The sequence below is a fragment of the Lutjanus erythropterus genome, chromosome 20, assembly GCF_056507025.1.
Source record: "Lutjanus erythropterus isolate fLutEry1 chromosome 20, fLutEry1.hap2, whole genome shotgun sequence".
NCBI classification, from domain to species: Eukaryota; Metazoa; Chordata; class Actinopteri; order Lutjaniformes; family Lutjanidae; genus Lutjanus; species Lutjanus erythropterus.
The window spans coordinates 2636648-2656313 of record NC_139336.1 but is presented as its reverse complement, the minus strand read 5'-3'; the positions used below and the strand labels follow the sequence as shown (position 1 = coordinate 2656313).

Below are 19666 nucleotides of genomic sequence, written 5' to 3'. Positions count from 1 at the left end.
AACATACTTATATATAATAAATCTCATTTATGTACATAAATTCTTGTAATTATTACACACTGGTCCTTTAATAGCAATTAATTTACCCACCAACAGCAGCAAACAATGATCAACATGTAGTTGGTATGTGTAAGTGTAGAACAAAATATTCAAAGTTCAGATACACTAAAATCCTAATGAGGATACTGTGGATATTTGTATGAAGGTGCTTCAGAGCATGTTAACCACCTCATGAGACATGCAGCTGCCTTAGGGAAGAACTGAGGTAATGGGTATTTTACCAGAGAAGCTGTATGATCTCAAGCCCATCCAGACTTCCCTGTTAAGATTCCAACATCTCTTACCTCCTGTTAAATGTTTATTAAAACTAACTTCTTTATAGAAGCCTTGTGCCCAGTAAAATCCTTGCTAAATGTTATAGGGAGCCATGTAGGTCTGTTTTTATTCTGGATTCAATGAGCCTGGAGAGGCCAGCATGTAGTGATCACTTGTGGCACCACTGTATCAGGCTTCAGCTTCATGTCTTGGTGGTGGTCGCGTGCTGCGTAGCCTTAAACGTGATCTACAAGTATAATAGTTTGCTCCTTGTGCTGGAGCCTCTACATCTGCTCTCCATTGATCAGGCTGCATGCAGACAGTTGGAGATTCCCACAGAGTAACAGACTGTAGGAATCTACTCATTTAATGAGCAACAGCACAATGTTCCAGCACAATGTTCTACTAGAGAACCTCAGCTAAAAGATATGTCTCAGTCCAGCCCGTCCTCACTCCCAAAGCATTCCTGTTCTGTGTGAAACCAATAGTCAACATTGATTTCTTTTTGACTTCTTTTAACTTGACTTTAACTAAAACCATGATCTCCAGTCTTGTTGCATAAACCTGACAAAGCAGTTTTATTGGCTGAACCTAACCAAGTAATGTAGTTTTGTTGCTTCAACCTGTCCACGAAATTTTGTTTCCAAAACGCGACCAAGTAATTTTGTTGACTTAAGGTAGCCCAACAGTTTTGTTGCCTAAACCTAACCAAGTACATTTGTTGTAGTAGTAGTACTTTTGTTGCCTTGACTGTACAAAGTAGTTTTTGTTCCTTCATTCTGAAAGTCTACCCAGTCATTGCAAATATATTATTGCTATTATTGATGTTAGAGGGGGTACATAGTTTGAATTGTGGGAAAAATGACCAAGCTGCTGTGTTTGATGATTTAGGAATGAGAATGTGTTAATCAGTCAGTAATGATGTGCCTGTAATATGATTTAACCAAAAGTAACAATAGAATTGATTTGCTGGTACACAACTTAGAACTGGTACACAAAGAATCTCACAAAGAAACTCAGTTGGTTCAGTTTTTTTTTTTTTACAAATATGAGTCACATTTTTGAGAACAAAGAAGTCAAGAAAGTACTGGAGAGTGGTGCCTGTTTAAAAGATCCGGGAGTGGAGCCTGTGTCCAATGACCTGTTCATGATGGCAACAGTGTCGGTTTTTATGGTCATATAAATCAGGGGATATTTACATTTACAACCTGTACAGAGAAAAAAAGAAAAGAAAACGTGGATGTAATCTGTTCGTGTCAACTAATCAGTCCACTAACTAACCACAGTCGTGTCTCCGGTTGCAGCTGTGAGTCATTAGTTCAGGGTTTTCAGTGTAGTCCTTAAAGCCTAATCAAGCAGAACAGTCAGCAAACTACCTCACAACTACCAGAGCGCTCACATTATCATCATCAGTGTTAGCAGTGATGGTGAGCTGGACCTTTCATGGCTGTATCCATGTCTTTCTGTCTCTTTTATGGCTTCATTAACCGACCACAGTGACTTGTGCTTTCATCTCTGAAATCTTTACAGATGAGGCCAGTATACCATCGTGTGTCTTGACTATTTTGCCCATAAACCAATCAGGACTGTGGGCCACTCACTGTTTATTATGTGGATTTAGTCTGATGATGAATACAACTCTAAGGATATGGAGAATGTTTTATAAATGTCTAGTATTGCGTGTTTTCTGCATCTGTTTGTGCGTTGTCAACTTGTGCCGCAGTGGCTTTTCCCAGCCACCATGAACAATACTCAACCAGTGTTACATAACTCCACCATTTATTATAAATGGTCGTTAGAGTCACGAGGAAACCACAATGGTCAGTTATCCGCCTGTCTTGGTTTTAGAGATTTCTGTTTGAGATTCAGGGAAAGACCCTGTTGGCTTTTTTTGTGTGACCACAAATTGATGTCGCCACATCAGAGTCACTTGTAAACAAAGCTGCCAGCCTTGTGCTGATATAGATATAAAATGTGGACAAAATCTGTCACTGGGTGCTCGCTAATTGTACTTAAACAAAACACAGCTAAAAGTTGAAGAGAATGGAAATGAAGCAGCCAGTCAAACATTCAACATCAGTAGACACTGGTCATTAGTGACACAGCAGAAACCAGGCAGTGCTTTCCACTGCTGACGTGACACAAGGTTCTTTATTTTGTCTGTATTATTTATAGATTTGTTGTTATGCAGAGATGAGCAGAGAGGCATAAAAAGTATCTTGTTACAAAGTACAATGACATTTTTCAGAAGACAATATAAAATACTGATATGGAAAATGTATTTAAGTGAAATACCAGTCATTTATAATTTGAAAATACAAAAATACATTCTGTACAAATGGATATTATCACATTTTAGGTCGCCTCAATATGGATCTGACCTTACAGTGAAAAATACACTGACTGATAATTTAGTATCATAGATTTCGAGTGACCAGTCAGGATAACTTGGAGGTTGGAGGCTGCAAATTCAGAGGTGCATGCTGGGTAGTTTCTAGCTAGTAAGTCTGTGTGCACGTGTTTTTTCTTCTCTTGTATTTAAGATTCATTCAGTAAGCTTGAATCAGCTGTAATATCTGGGTTTGCTTCCTCTGAAGTCAACATTGTAATAAGTAACCTGACAGGACATGGTAACCTGTAACCTGACAGGACATGGTGCATGATTTGCTGTATTTAGCCAAGAACTGTGGCTACCATTAGCCAGATGGTGGCTAATGGTTGTACAGGTTTTTTCTACAGTTAAAAATTTTAGATAAAAACGTCTTACCTGAGAATAAAATGAAATCTCAATTCTTGAGAACTGGGACAAATCATGTCCTACAAAAAAAAACTTTAAACTTTAAACATTATTAATACCAACACTCAAATTTATACTTTAAGGATTTATACATATGAAATATATGTCATTTATTATTAATTTTGGTTTGCTTTTATTCATCTTTGTTTTAAAATATATTCTTTATGAAGATGTTGGCTCTTTGAAGTTTTAGTCCAGATTTCTGTCAACTCCATCAGATTTTTACAAAAACATGATTCAGTCAGGCATAAAAAGTATTAACTATACCCTAAGGACCCCTGTCTCACTTCCTGGTTTAAAAAAGGCAGGAATACTGTTCAAACACTGATAAACTTTCTATTTTTAGACAAATTCATTCAATAATATTTCTATCAGATGTGTCTCAACTATAACATGTCAACTCTGTAGTCCTTCTAAATCAAAGATAAATAAGAGTTATGGTTTAAAATTCTGTATTTTGATTAACATTAAGAGACTCTGAGACACTTTAAATAAATAGAATAAAATAAAAATAAAATAGATGCTCACTACGACGCTGCTGTGACATGAAAAAATGGAACATTTTGAAAACTCTGAAAGTCAACTGTTTTTCATTTTGATGGAGTCAACATCTACACTGAATTAAAAAGAGGTTAAAAGTTTTAAAATCCAAAAGCTTGATCTTTTAAAATATACTTTCCAGCATAATTGAAGAGTAAAACTCAAACCCCCTCAAAATACAGTTTTGTCCCAATTCTCAAGAATTAATGAAATATTAAATCATGTATCTCAAGTATTTCAAATACACAAATACATAATAAAAAAGATCTCCAAGTATTTTGTTAAATTATAATCTTATATATATCTTATTTTTTCTGTCCACCAAAATACCAATGGCAAAATACTATGGGTACTTCTACTATTACTATGTTGTATGTATTTTAAATACATTTACTTGAGATGCTGCCCATTTTTGTGTACACAATAAAACGTAGAGTAATGTGTGTTTATGTTTGAATGTGTCATACACACACACCTGCACAGTACAGAGGCTTTCTCAAAAAACTCAAAACAAAATAGACAATCCAAACCTTGAATGAATCTTCAGTGGATTAGCTATTAAAAAAGCTGTCCTAGTATTTGAGATGGATTGTTGTTAGATTGTTCAGCCATTCCAGCCAGATGTTCTTCAGGCATCATTACTGCTCCCAAGTACACAAACAAACCAGTGCAGCTCCACTCCAGTTCAGTAAAGAAATGTGAGGGCAGATGGAGAAACGTGACGTGCAACGCAGGTCTCTGATCAGATTCAAATCAGGGATGTTGCGGTTACATGATGAGCATCTTAGACCTCTACGCCACACATGGTCCCGTATTGTGTTAATTTATTACTTAATGAAAGTTTGTTATCTCCCAGAGTTCTGTCTCCTGCGTTTAGAAGTGGTGGGCCACCCGGCTCTATGCAGCCAACCCTAATAGAATTTAATCGCTGTGGTTTTCTGTGGAAAGGATGGTGTCCAACGATGCTCCCAAAAACGTTTAGCAGAGTTCTTGAGCAACACTGACATAACACTATTTGTTTAGGTTGGAAAGCTGCTGGATGTTGAGGTACTGGATGCAACGACGTCATCAGTTATTAGATTCAGAGCAGAGATATTGATGTTGTTGGCATTTCTTCTCACATGTCAGTCAGGTTTTAATTTGTGACTGTTTGTAAGACCCATCTCAGCTGCTCGAGGATCAGCACTGACTTGTTTTTTAAACAACAGGACACATTCCTGGTTGTAACGGTAATATGTTTGAGAGCTAACAAAATGATGTGAAAAGGGTGTGCAACATCTGTATACAGGATCTATCTCTGTCCTTACAAAACCTCCAGCGTACAGTGTGGAGGCTTAGGGTGAGTTTCCAGTCTGCTATTTAGTCACAGCTAGTGCAGAGTAATTAAGACAAATTGTCGGAAAGTTGGTGACTCAGCAGATGTTTTCCAGGTTATTTTTGACACATTTGTGCTCTGTGTTTTTTTTTCCTCCTGTCCGTGGTAATAGATGCTAGAAGTCAGACATGAAAGCCTTCCACTCGAACAAAATGTTATCACTTTTTTAAATTTCTGGGAGACATCCCTTGTCATATCCAAAACACCAAAAATATTCAAGTTAGCATCCAAAACCAGTGAAATAAAAATGTGTTACAGAGGTACTTTGATATAAAAGATATTATACATACCTCCCACCTCTGTAAGTAAAATCCTCCCTATGTTCTATTCATAAATAAGTGACCAGTGAAAGTTATAGTAGCTTATATTTTTCCCACAAGCCCCAGTGCTTATGGATGGAATATCAGTTCATCCAACACTTGTGTCCAGAGTAACATACTGTATCTTTAGAACATCTGTCCAGATTGTCAGTCTATCCAGCATAGATATTCATGGTATCTAAGGAATGTGTTGACCCTCAGATAGTCCTTCTAGCTCTAATATCAGGTTAAATGTTTCTCCTTGACCAACGTTTTCATTCATGACATGATGTCTGGAAAAACTAATGACAGTCCGGGGTCACTGCTTCATAATGTGCCACATATTTTTAATGGGAAACAGGTCTGGGCTGCAGGCAGGACAGTCTTGTCCCTGAACTCTTAGACTACAAAGCTATGCTGTTTTAACACATGCAGAATGTGCTCTGGTGTTGTCTTGCTGTAATAAGCAAGGAGGACATCCCTGAAAAAGTTTGTCTGGATGGCAGCATATGTTGCTCCAAAACCTGTATGTGCCTGTCAGCAGTAATGGTACCATCCAGATGTGCAAATTACCCATGATACCATGGGCACCAAGACCACCACAGATGCTGGCTTTTGAACCTTGTGCTGGTAACGATCTGGATGGTCCTTTTCCTCTTTAGCCCTGAGGACATGATGTCCATGATTTCCTGAGCCTGATTTAGCAACCAGGGTTAGCCAAGTCTGTTGAAATGTTCTGGCTTTGATTCTTGACTTTTCCAGCTCCTCAGTTTCTTTCTCATTATTTTCAGCGTCTCCTGTCTTTTTTATCCTCTGTCTTATCCATCTCTTTCTACCTCTTAGCCCACCCATTAAATCAAAAGTCACTACAAAATCTGACATGAAGCAGTTTGTTCAGTGCAGTAATAGTCATGCAACACACCCACAGGTGTGTGTTCATAGAGTGCTTTACAGCGGCTTTGAATGCAGTTCAGTCAATCATAATCAAGGATCAGAATGTAAACATGCTATATTTGTATGTGTACAGGCTGTCTCAGCTGATGACAGTTGTGTTGCCAGGAAACTTGATGGTGGTGTTGGTGCTTTGGTGACTGTGCAGTCATGCATAAATAGGGAGCGGGCTGAACATGCATCCTGAGGGGGGGGGGGCAGAGTTAAGACTCAGAGATGTGGTGGTCTCTGTCCTCACAGTTCTGCCCGTCAGGGAGTTCAGGATGCAGTCACATAGGACAGAGACCACCACATCTCTGAGTCCCAGATCTCTGAGCTTGATGGCACAATGGTACTGAATGCTGAGCTATGGTGATGGTGAAACACCTACTGCAATTTCACCATAACTGCCAGATGCAACCAGCTGAGATTTGCGACGTTCTGCCAACTCGGTCATTAAATTTTTCACAGAGGCCAAAACGAGACACACATTCTTTCTTTAATATGAATGGATATATATTTTTAATTGAATCACTGCTGACGTCTGTCTACAAACTGTGAGTGTGTCTGTGTGGGGGTTTCACTAAGTCACTCACTGTCTTGTTTTGTCTCCTGCAGGGATCTACCTGTTGGACATGATCTACATCGACTCAGCCTATCCGGCATCAGACAGCATCATAGAGACAGAACAGAGGACCAATCAGATGAACAACCTTCTGAGGGTCATCTCTGACCTGCAGATGTCGTGTAACTACGGTAAGAAACAAGTCAAACATTTACATCACCCAGGAGGAGCAGTATAGTACCTGCTTGGTGTTGCTGATGCTCATGGTAACTGTTATTACTGTTATTGTATTTGAATTGGTATTTTTAGAACAAACTTTAAAAATATATTGCCAATCAAAAGTATATCTTTCTCACAGAAAGAAAGTAGTTCCAGTAGATTCTACTGCAGAAAGAAAGTAGTTACTACATGAAACTGCTCACTACAAGGTGTATGGATTATCTTGAGTGACCGGGTCATGACTTTTGGAAAGAGACACTGGTTTTGAATTTTTTTAATGTTGTAATAATTGTTTTGGTGCTTTGCGCATCACAAGTAGAGTACCATCTAGTCCCATTATACTGGAGAGAAGGCAGACATCTCTACAGCTGATATCTGCAAAAGTCTGGTCTGTAGTGCTGTTTATCCATCTTGATTTTTTTGGTGTGAGTTGCAGAGGAAAAATATGTATTTTTGATTTTGAGGTGAACTGTCTCCTAAGTTCTGTTTATACTGCTCACAGTATTCACTGGACGGTATTCGGTAATGTCTTGTAGCATGGTGGCCTTGCAGACAAGCTGTGGTTAAGTCTGCACAGTCACAACAAATCTGAAGTATGTGGATGTCCACGACACAAAAAGTGCTTTATTCTCCCTTATTCTGAACACAGAAAATGTCAAATCTAAGATCTCCTTTTTTGTACTCGCTGACACTTGTATTCCACTACTGAAGTGATGCAGAGTTCTGTATGTTATTATGATGGACATTCACTCAGTCAGTGACTATGTTTTTTTGTTTTTTTTGGAAGAAATATTTAATTTCCATTATTTTGATGACTATTTTGACTGATGTTGTAATTGTGATATGATTTGCAATAATAGAGGAATATTAGAAGGATTTATTAGATGATCATTTTTACATCATTACTTGAAAAACATTTTGGAATGATTATGGTGTGTTATTTTTGTCAGGGATCTGTACTGAATAATACTGTTCTGATGTGTTGGCCAGGATGCCTGGAGCAACACAATATTTAATTTAAAGTGGTATTTTGACACACATTTGTGCATCCTGCAATTTTAAAATTGGAGTAGACCATATTCCAATTTCCATAAAATTTTGATTAATTATTCAGCCCTAATACAAGTCATGCAACTGGGCCTTATTCTAAATGTTGCATTTTCTGATACAGACATGTGAGAATTAGCTGTATTATTCAGGTTTTAGGAGCATTCTTTGACATGTATACAGCACTTTTGGAATACCAGTTTGCAGCACACGGCCTCTTGCCTGTTTACAGTCACCTCTGTGCTGTAAACAAACTAACTAGCCAATAGATTGCGAGGCTGTGGTAGAGATCCTGCACAAAAGAAAAGCCCATGTCTGGTTTGAAGGAGAAACTCATCTATTTTTAAACATTATGAAAGAATGAGTTTGCATCATTACATTTATCGTATGGAGTATGTCTGGCTGCATGTAAATGGGTTTTTTTTTTGTTTTAAATAAAAAAAAAAATTATAATAAATAAAATAACAGTTACAATATTGCAGTTACATGAATATGTCCTCTTTTAGGATTTATCCAGTCTATTTCTTTTCTTTTTTTTTACAGCTAAAGAAAAAACAAAACAAAAAAGTCTGCAGTCCAGCAATAACATTGAAGTCCAGCCAGACAATCAGCGCAGAACACAATGACACAACAGCCCAGCAAATCCACAGAGTATAAACATAAACATGGCGTACCTGTTCTAAATGCAAATTATGCTCATGGAAATAGCATCAAGTGATTGAATAGATCCTCCCTCCCAGCCACTCTATAATCAGACCGCTCATAACTTACCATTTGACTTAAGACCTCGATCCATTCTTTAAGAGTTGATGAGGTGTCAGATTTCCAGAGGTGTAGAATTATCCCACACCCTGTTATCAGAGCTAAACAGCACCATGATTCCTGGAGGACATTTGAACATTGTCAAGGACAGGGGTCTGCAACCTTTACAATCAAAAGACTCATTTGTGCTAAACAAAAAGAAAAAAGATCTTTCTTTAAGTCTCACTAATTCTGAAGTAGTCTAGTGGGATTTATTTAATACCTTATAAAAAAAATGAGTTTCTCAGCTTCATTTTAGGCCGTCCAATTCTGGCAATTGTCTCCTTCTAATAAATTCATATTATTTGACGCTCCTTTATTTTTCTGTCATATCTTAAGTGAAAGTTCCTGAATTCCAGTTATACTTTGCAAAATGTTTTTTTTTTATTTGAAAGAATGTATCTCAAAATATTTCGGGGCTTTTTTTTAGGCCTTTAATTTTTTTTATAGTACAGTTAAAGATATGACAGGAAAGGGGGAGAAAGCCTGGGGGAATGACATGTAGCAAAGGGCCGTAGGTGGGAGTCTAATCCACGGCCGCTGCAGAGGACTCTCAGTCTGTGATCTGTTAGCAGTTTCTTGTTATACAGGATAGAGGATCTGCTGGATTGGGTCAGATCTCATTACTGGGAATATTCCTTTACATTAGGCATGTAAATAGCTTTATTAGAAATATTGTATTTTTGAGACTGAGGGCAAAAAAATGAATATTTTGAGCATATAAATGTATTAGTGTATTAGTGTATTAGTTTAAAAAAATTATTACAAAAGCAATTGATGAGATATGTTAATCATATTTGTTCTACATACTCAGTGGTTATCAAAGTTTTTAATCACATTCATGCTTCACACATGAAGCAAAGGATCACTGATGCCATTGCCACCATTGATGAGGCTGTGCTACAGAGAACATGACAAGAAATCGAGTACTGTCTTGATGTGCTTCATGCAACTAATGGTGCCCATATAGAGGTGTATTAAATGAGGCAAAAAAAACCTTCAATATCTACTTTTCATTTTGTAATAACTTCCACAGATTTGTCTATTCATTTGCTTTTGTAATAAATTTGTTAAATTGTAAAGAGACTTTATGGAGACCCTGTATTATTAGAGATGTAAGATACCAAAAAGTCAAGGTATGATAATATCACGATTAAAAAGTCTGCTGTACGATATTTACTGTTATATTAAAAAATGCAGAGAAATGATGACTTGAACGAATGTCCTTTATTAAATAATGTGTGTGGCTTTTTTTTTTTGTCTAAAATTTGTTTTTCCTTAAAACTTAGTGTCTGTTTTCCTTCTTCTAATATCAAATCAGTGTAGCAGTCATGACATAAACATGTGCAAAGCAATGGCTTGAATTATCTTAAGCAAAGAACATTTTAATTATTTATGTCCAACTGCAAAACAAACAGTGTAGCAGTCAGTAGCAGCCGTTTCATAAAATTAAATAAAATAATTAACTATGTAATATCAGGGTAGACATCATCACAGACCGGTGAGAGATTTTTGCGATATCCAAAGTATTTTTGCATCCCTACATGTTTTATGTAGAGTGTCAGACTTAGTGTTTTATGTATTTCTTTCTTCAGATTACTTGGTGACCCTCCCACACGTCCAGAAGTATCTGCTGTCAGTTCGCTACATCGAGGAGCTGCAGAAGTTTGTGGAGGACGACAACTTCAAGTAAGTTTCACCTCAGTGACTGACGCTGCATGAGCTTTACTGCACTTTTACTGTCATGAGGTTTTTCTGTGGACGTTCACCTCCTCCAGAGGACGAACTGTCTCCACCATGGACACTCGTCAAGGTTTCCTCTAATGACCATGTTACAAAGACATAAAATATGTCCATGTTGGTCACAACATGAGCTTTGGTCTGGCACATGGAAACACGGAGGTGGGCGTGAAATTGACGGGGGTCAGTGCAGAGGAAGCAGGATGGAAAACGACGGGCAGCTGGTTTTATCTTTCTCCACAGGGAGCTCCTTCATGCAGCAGGCACTGATGACTTTCTCAGGCTGTCTCAGACCTCCTGCTCTCATAGGTCTGGCTGCCTGCCACTGATCGTCACACTGCAGATTTAGCACCTGATTTTCAGGGTGAGATGTCATTCCAGGTCTCTGGATTTATTTGATCGGTTTATTTCTTAGCCTCACCCTTTTCACACCACAGTTTTGAGTGGGACAGAAATAATGCTCAAATAATACATCAAATGTATTATTCAGTCCTAATTAAGAGCTTTTTATTATTATTATTATTATTATTATTATTATTATTATTATTATTATTATGAAATTACTGAAATGCTGGGTCTGTAATGACTTGAAGCAGCATTATGTAACTTTTGATTGAAGAAATAAAATATTCTTCCTCTTTCAAATAAAAAAAATAATTTATATGCAATAAATCACACCCATATTCACTTTAATTCTCTCAGGGGTTTTCTCCCTCAGCCTCACTCAGTTTTTGACTAATAAGTTATGGTGGACGATGTTAGCTAATTATTTGTTCAGTCTTCTCTTGTTCTGCTGAGAATTCTGCTTTTAGTTTGTAAATAATAGCAACAACAACAACAACAACAACAACAACAACAACGATAATAATAATAATGATAAGTTTGTTCCAGCTTGTTAAATGTGAGGGTTTTCTGTTTTTCTTTGTCATTTATGACAATAAATAAAGAGTATTTTGAACTGTTGGTGAAGGTGTCACTTTTGGGCTCTGGGAAATTGTGACAAACATTTCTTTGACTAAATGATTTATTTGATTTATTGTGAAAATAACTTTCAGATTAATGGACAATGAAAATAATCAATAGTTGCAGCCCTATTGTCAAACACATTAAATCAGGTATAAAGTGATATAAAAAGGGCTGCAACTAATAATTATTTCTCTAATCCATCCATCTGTTGATTATTTTCTTTATTACTCAATGAATGTTTTGGTCTATAAAATATCAGAAAATGGTGAAAAATGTCTATCACTGTTTTCCATAGCCCAGTACAATGTCCTTAAATGTCTCATTGTGTCCACAAGCATAAGATATTCGGGTTACTGTCACTGAGGGGAGAAGAAAACAGAAAATATTCACATTTGAGAAGCTAAAATCAGAGAATTTTGACTTTTTTAAATTACAAAATGACTCAAAAGATTAATCAATGATCAAAATAGCTGGCAATTATTTTTAATAATCCATTAATAACAAATAAATAGATTAATCGTTGCAGCTCTGAACTTAACCTTCAAATTATGTGCGGACCCTGTCGGGGTCCTGACACTGAGCCTGGAAAGCAGTGTGTGAGTCTGTGCTACATGAAACAGTATAATATCAATACCAGATGAGACACAACTCAAGCCAATACATACAGGAGGCACGTAATGCTACTGGGAATACATTGGTTTGTTTTTTTATTATTATTACGTCCGCCGAGGAGGCTGTTTTCTGCGCATTATGTTTGTCTGTCAGCAGGATTACAGAAAAACTACCGGCCCAATATTCATGAAACTTTGTGGAGGTGTGCAGCATGGGTCAGAGAAGACCCCAATAAATTCTGAAGCAGATCCAAAAAACAAGGTTGATACACAAATTATTCTTGACTTTCATTTGCATTGCGAGATAGGACGTTTGGAACTATATTTCTATATACCTTACGATCCAGTAGATGATAGTTAAGTTCAATCGTGCCGAAACACAAATTCTAGCGATCTGATTCCCAGGTAGCAGTAATCCTCTGCAGCCTCCACATGTTGCTGCTCAGACTTCAGACAGAGAGCAGCTGTTCCGCTCGAGGACAGTGCTTTCCTGGGAGAACTGCTCCAATTCTAACATCGCCACTATTATAACAATGCTTTTTTCTCAAACTTTGGCATAGCTATGGAAACATAAATACACACATTTTATGCAAATAATTACGCTCTTATCAGATCCAAATGTGAACTGTCTGCCATAAACTTCAAAGATATTAATCAGTGGAAGCACTGGGTCCAGCCCTGATGTGAGTAAATATTTACCTGTTTAGAAATCCAGACACAGACAAAAACAACATTAGCATTCATCTGGAGTGATGTTTGTGTGGTGGACCAGATCTTTGACTTCAGTTAAACAACTAATAGCACAATGTGAAAATCCTCTGTTATAGGTAAAAGTCCTGCGCTGAAAATGTTACGTAAGGCAAAATATGTAAGTTTAATCAGGAAAATGTAAATAAAACTATCCATGTGTCTGTTGTTCTGTTCTATCTCATCTCATTATATGATTGTGACTCAGTCACCGATGTGAAACAGGATTGTGTTGTTGTTGTTGTTGGTTGAGGTGGAGCTCATTTTGAACTGTTTTGTTTAAGACTGCAGCTGATGATTCATATCTCTGCCAGGGTTAAATCCTGAGGGGAACAGGCGATCACGTGGGTGTGACTGTGTGTGAGTGACCAACAGAGCTGAGGCTGACACTGAACTGATTAGATTTTGGTGGTCAAAGGTCACTCTGACATCACAAAACACATTTTTGCACTAATTATGACAAAATGTCACACTAATCTTCAATAGGAAACTCACAGGGATAGAGAGATAAATGCAATTGTGATCTGTTACATTTACTGATAAAAAAAATATGTAATTAAAAAACAGTTATTGTCAAAATATTGGTGACTACAAAGGCTTTACATCTGAATATTCTTTTTGGAGGTTTTGGTAGATCTGCACTCATTCAAAATAAAAGCAGCCACTTCACATTTGTGAAGCTCGAACCGTGAAATGTTTTTACATGAAAAGTGACTGACAGAAAATTGTCAAATATTTTGATAATCTTTCAATCAAATTAATTGACTAATCATCTCAGCTGTACTTGTTAGGTAATTTAATTTATATCAAAACATCATAAACTCTTTACAAGTTTTGTGTGTGAAATTGTAAAGTAACTAGTAGCTAATGCTGTCAGATAAATGTAGTAGAGTAAAAAGTACAATATTTCCCTCTGATACCTCGAAAGTTGTGGTGCTCACACAAGCAATTTTTTTAAAAACTTAAAAGATGTCTCTTTCCAAAAGTCATCCCCTGATTAGTTAAGATAATCTACACACCTTGTTCTAAGCAGTTTTATACAGGAACTACTTTCTTTCTAGTAGAAAAGAAAGTAGTTCTGGTAGATTCTAAAGCAGTTCCAGAAGATTCTACTGCAGGAAGAAAGTAGTTCCAGCAAAAAACTGCTCACAACAAGGTGTGTGGATTATCTTGATTTTAGGAAAGCGACACTGGTTTTAAATTTTTCTAATGTATTTCTTGGTGCTTTGAGCACCACAAGCTAAGTGCCATTTAGTCCCATTATATTGGAGAGAAGGCAGACATCTCTACAGCTGATATCTCCAAAACTCTGCACATTGCAACTCACACCAAAAAATCTAGATGGATAAACAACACTGCAAGCCAGAGGAAAAATATTTATTTTTTATTTGGGGGTTAACTGTTCCTTTAAGTACAATACTTGAGTAAATGTACGTAGTTTTATTCCACGTCTGCCTTTTAATTCTCTTCCAAGAAGAATATCTGGCTCTCCAGCTGCTAAATGCTCCACTTTGTTCACCAGCTAGTTTAACTGTGTCTGTTTTAAAAAACTGCTGCCTAGTGCAGCTTTAATTATAGTGGGTGGAAATGGATGTCCACCAGTTCATCTTTCTTGCCTTCTGACTGGTTTTAGAACACTGTTAATCTGTTGTCATGGCCTTAGTTTTAAGAATATTTGCAGTAACCTTTAGGAAAACTGTGGAGGACACAAGGTCATCAACAGTGTTCAAATCCATCTGACCTTCGTCTATGGGACCCTGACAAACTCGCCTTGCTGAAATGTCGGTCTGAATGTTTGCAGCAACAGTTTAAAATGTCCAAGCGGAGAAAGACAAACAGCCTGTGGGGAGCCTTTCATTGGGCACCATTAACCTGCACACGCTGACATCAGTCGGAGAGGAAATACACTTTCCAGACCTGAGCGTTTGAATGAAAGTTGAAATGTGAGAGGAGCTTTTCTGCAGAACATGTGTGTAGGCGGCTCCCCGGAGTCTGTCGGCAGCTCCGTCAGTCAATAATGTGTTAAATCACAAGTCACTGTGAGGTCAGCTGGCGGCGTCCAACATGATGGAGGCAGCAGTTAAAAGCAGTAAATTATCATCTGTTGCACCATTTTTCCATTGTTAGACATGATGAAATGGAAAAATAGGTCTACATCGATAGGATCAAACTCTTAAAGGGAAAGTTCAGATTATTTGAAGTTGGGTTGCATGAAGTACTCCTCCACAGTCAGTGTATTACCTACAGTAGATGGTGGTCGACACACCCCCAGTTTGGAGAAGTAGGGTCAACAGCAACACGTGTTTTAGACACCTAAAAAAATCTGTATGAGTTTGGGTGTATGCTGTATTTAGAATATTGGCATCACTTCATCTTGCTGCCAGACAGACTTTTCTGATAGGAGCTGCTGTTGAGTGCTGATAAGCTAAATATCACTCTCTCTGAAGCATCCAAAGTCATTTTATCTCACAGAACACAGGAGTTGTTGGTCTACTGCTGCCTCGATCTGTCAGTTTGTTTGTGTTATCGTGTGACTTCAGTGATTCCAAACTAACCTTTGAAAATGCTGAAGTGGTTACTCAGTTTAGCCACTTTTCAGCTGGACTAAACCCCCATAAAACAATGTCATGTTGTTGTGATGTGCTAAAGTTACTATACACCACTGCCTTTTGTAACTTAGTTGGTTTAACTTGATGTAAGTAGTAGAGTCATCATAATGCTTTTACCCAGGTGAAGGAATTTATCTTTTGGGTTCTGTTCTCTTAGAACAGAGGAACACTTCACACATCTGTTTGATTAGACAGGTGTGTAAGAGAAGGACGTGTAGACCAAAAAGTTGCAAAAAGACTCCTGCACGCTGTCTGACTTGCAATGTAAGTAATTCCTGATGAAGGCAGAGTGTGGAAATGTTGCAAAGACGTTACATTGTAAGTTCTGGTGGTTGTGTCTGTTTGTCAGCAGGATTACAGAAAAACTGCTGATCTGATCTTCATGAAACTTGGTGGACGACTGTATCATGGACCGAGGAATAACCCACTAAATTTTGGAGCAGATCTGAATCATGGGCCAGATAGTTTAATTATTTTTCACTTGCATCATTATTGTGAGATACAACATTTGGCCCTGGCAGAATAACTGCCATACTTCTTAAAATCCAGTAGATGGTAGTAAAGTTAAATAGTGCCAAAACAGCCAAATGTAGCTATACAATGACTCCATAATGACACTGCACATTCACAGGTAGCAGTAATCCTCTGAGGTAGCCTCCACATGTAGCTTCTTAAACTTCATCCAGAGAGCAGTCATTATGGAGCCCTCAGAGACAGTGGTTTGATGGGAAACCATCAAACTACATTTCAAACTACAAACTACAAATTACATTTGTAACAACACTATTTTCTCAAACTAAGGTGTGGCTATGAAAACACAACTAAATGTGAATTGTCTACAGTAAATAATAAGCAGAGATATTAAAGAAAAATGAACAAAAATGCCTGTGAAGATTTGCATTTCATAGAAGAGTAGCCTGTTTCCTCTGTGGAGGTCTGTGCTCTCAGACTGCCCCTCTTGTTAAAGTGTTCTTATTGTTGACAATAATTGTCTGACTTTCTGTGTGATTGTAGCTTATTTACTCCAGCTGATCTTCTCCTAACGATAACATTACTACGCACTCACTTTTTCTCTCTGCAGCATTATGTTTGGAGAGGGTTCAGAAAATATTGACTTTTTTTGCTGCTGTTGCTTTCATCTACTTTTCTCATCATGTCTCATGTTGTGTCAAGCTCCTACAGCTGAAGGCTGCAGCTAGCTCCAGGCTTTAGCACTGCTGCTGGTCTCATGCTAGTGTGCAAAATCGCACAGATGTTTCAGCCACTCAGGAAGAGAAATGTGCAGTCATCCAGTGAAAATTAGGAGATTGAGATTACGTGAAAGTCAACAAAAATAAAGAAATATATTCTTCTAGTCTTTATTTTCAAACTATTCTAGTCACTTTTTTTATTGTCAATGATATTTTATGGAGATGTAGTCACACTTATTAGTCAGTTTCATCTTGTCAGCTTATTGTATTTGCATTCATTTAATCAGAGTATTCATGAATGAAATTAGAACGATCTTCAGCCACAGAAAATTCAGCATAAGAGCACTGTTAAATTAAAAAAATCGTATACTGAAACACAAGCAGAACTATAAAATTTGCTAAACTAATAATAAGTAAATACTGGTCCTTTTAATAAAGTCACTAGTCCACTGGCAGTTTAATGAGAAATTAGTGAGAGTGAAAGTTTCTCTTAGTTTAGTTGGCAATCTGTGTCTGATGCAGCTCTGCTTAGTGTTGATTGTGTTGCCAAAGATGAGATGGTGAGATTGTCCCTGAGAATTACTAATGACAGAAGTGACATGAGAGAAACCAGATGCACAGATGAAACCAGACTGATTGTATGATGTCATGTGAACATTACACATGACAGATTGTATTTGAAGTTTGCATGGCGCTCCCCCATTTTAAACATTCATTCATGAACACAACCAAACCCTCTCTCACTAATTAATGACTAGTTTAGCCACAGCTTCTTCCACCCGCCGTGTTTCAAGACATACTTTCCAAATGTGGTGACGAGTGGCAGAATCCCATTCACCAAGGGACAGACTATTCCATGTGCTGGTAGACCAAAATGAGACAGGAAGACAGACTTTCTCAATGCAGCGTCCAAACTCTTTAGTTTGGCGACGATGCAGTATAATCAGTTTGTGCTATTTGTTGAGTTTACACACACTGATGCTGGGAAATAGAGTAGTGTGGTGTCCTGATGTTATGTTGTGCATGAAGTTGCAGTGATACAGGTCAACTGGCCCCCAGTGTGAGGGGAAACCGAGAAAACGGTACATGTGGGTGTTTTGAGATGCATCTGTGTTTGAACATATAACAATTCATCTGAAAGTTGTACATAGTTAATTTTAAACAAATGACTGCTGACCTAGTTGTTTTATACACCATGACAAATGAAGAAATATCAGAACCAGCTTTGGTGAAAGAGAAATTCAAAAGAGCAAATGATTGCCTAATAATAGTTTCTTAAAGCTGAAAATATAAAACCCATGTGTGCACAGCCATTGTTATGCATAGTTCATACTGTAGAGGAACTAGGAGGAGCTTGGCTCCTCACTGTGGCTCGCTGTCTTGGTCTAAACCGGGTTAGCTTAGCTCTTATCCTGGCGGTCTGCTGCAATCATGGCCCGGCTGGTCTGGCTGGGTGACCCGTCTCAAGGTCCGCTGCACTAATCGAGTCCCTGTGCTTCCTTTTTTGTTAATGAGTGTAGTTCTGTCATCTATCATGTAAATATACCTGCTGTATTTCACCATCCGACCAATGTTTGCTGAGATGTAAGCTAGCTTTAGCCTCGGTCTTTTAGCATTAACGTTATATATGCAACTGCCAGGTAACTTTACATTTACACGTTCACAGGGTTCTTGTTTTAAAACATGTCAGATGGAAAATGTCATTAAAACATCAGCTGGACACTTCTCAGCTGATTCAAGTCAAGTTGCTGATCTGCCTGTAAGTCATTATTTTAGCCAGTGTCAGCTAAAAATGAGAGGCTGCTTTTGGTTACATCTCTAGGGATTCAAAGACCTCGTGTTTCAACAATTACTCCTGATTTCAATGGTTAATCTGCCACCGTTATCACTGTAAACTGCATAAATGCAGTGTGAGAACAGAAAGCTTGGCAGGTGTAGCAACAGTAACTAAGGAGGGCGGGGCTTAACAAAGGATCAATTAATGACTAGTTTAGCCACAGTTTCCTCCACCCACCATGTTTCAAGACATACTTTCCAAATGTGGTGACGAGTTGGATTATCTCATTCACCAAGAGACAGCCTATTCCATGTGCTGCTAGACCAGAGCAAGACAGGAAGACAGACTTTCTTACTGCAGGGTCCAAACTCTTAAGGTTAGGATGCAGTACAATCAGTTTGAACTAGTTTGTGCTGTTTGTTGAATTGACTCACACCGATACTGAGAGATAGGACAGTGTTGTGCATGAAGTTGCGCTCAGTGTGAGGGTTTCTAGAGAAAATGGTGTGTGCGGGTGTTTTGACATATATCTTGCACCACCAGCGTGTTTGAAAATGTAACAATTTATCTGAAGGTTGTACATAGTTCATTTTAAACAAATGACTGCTGATCCAGTTGATTTGTGCACCAGAAATGAAGAAAAATGAAGAAAAAATCAGAACCAGCTTTGGTCTATGAGAAATTCTATTGAAGGATAAAATCTTTGCCTAATAATAGATTCTTAAAGTTGAAAATATGAAAACCATGTGTGCACAGCCATTGTTAGGCATAGTTCAAATTATGGGGGAGCTAAGAGGAGCTTGGTTCCCTTTAAAGTTTACTTTGAGACATTTAGGGGGAGCTCTGAAACACTGTTCATTTACTGTGTTACAGATTATATTTCTTTTCTTTTCTTTTTTTTTATTTAAACAGCACAGTCTCTGTAGTTTTTGCTCTGATTACTCTTTGAATTTGAAACAGTAGTCTGATGTTCTTCATCTATTAAATGTTGTTGACAGTATTGACTGTCTACAGCAGTAACAGTAGAATCTTTTTCACAGTAACCCTGTGATTGACCGTGTGCCAAGACATGACATGACATGTGACATGTTTTACTAGTGCCGTGCACCGGAAAATAAGCCACTGTGTAATTCTAACC

The 19666-nt window shown here is 37.8% G+C and overlaps 1 protein-coding gene across 2 annotated transcripts in view; it reads left to right on the top strand.

The window, feature by feature from the left end:
• The window catches only part of LOC146308005 (ras-specific guanine nucleotide-releasing factor RalGPS1-like), a 148021-nt gene that overhangs the window by 95595 nt on the left and 32760 nt on the right, over window positions 1-19666 (top strand). For both annotated transcript variants that reach the window (XM_084746034.1, XM_084746033.1), the window contains exons 9-10: window positions 6875-7012; window positions 10484-10577. In XM_084746034.1, the coding sequence (XP_084602160.1) occupies window positions 6875-7012; window positions 10484-10577 (232 nt within the window). The remainder of the gene's footprint in view (window positions 1-6874; window positions 7013-10483; window positions 10578-19666) is intronic.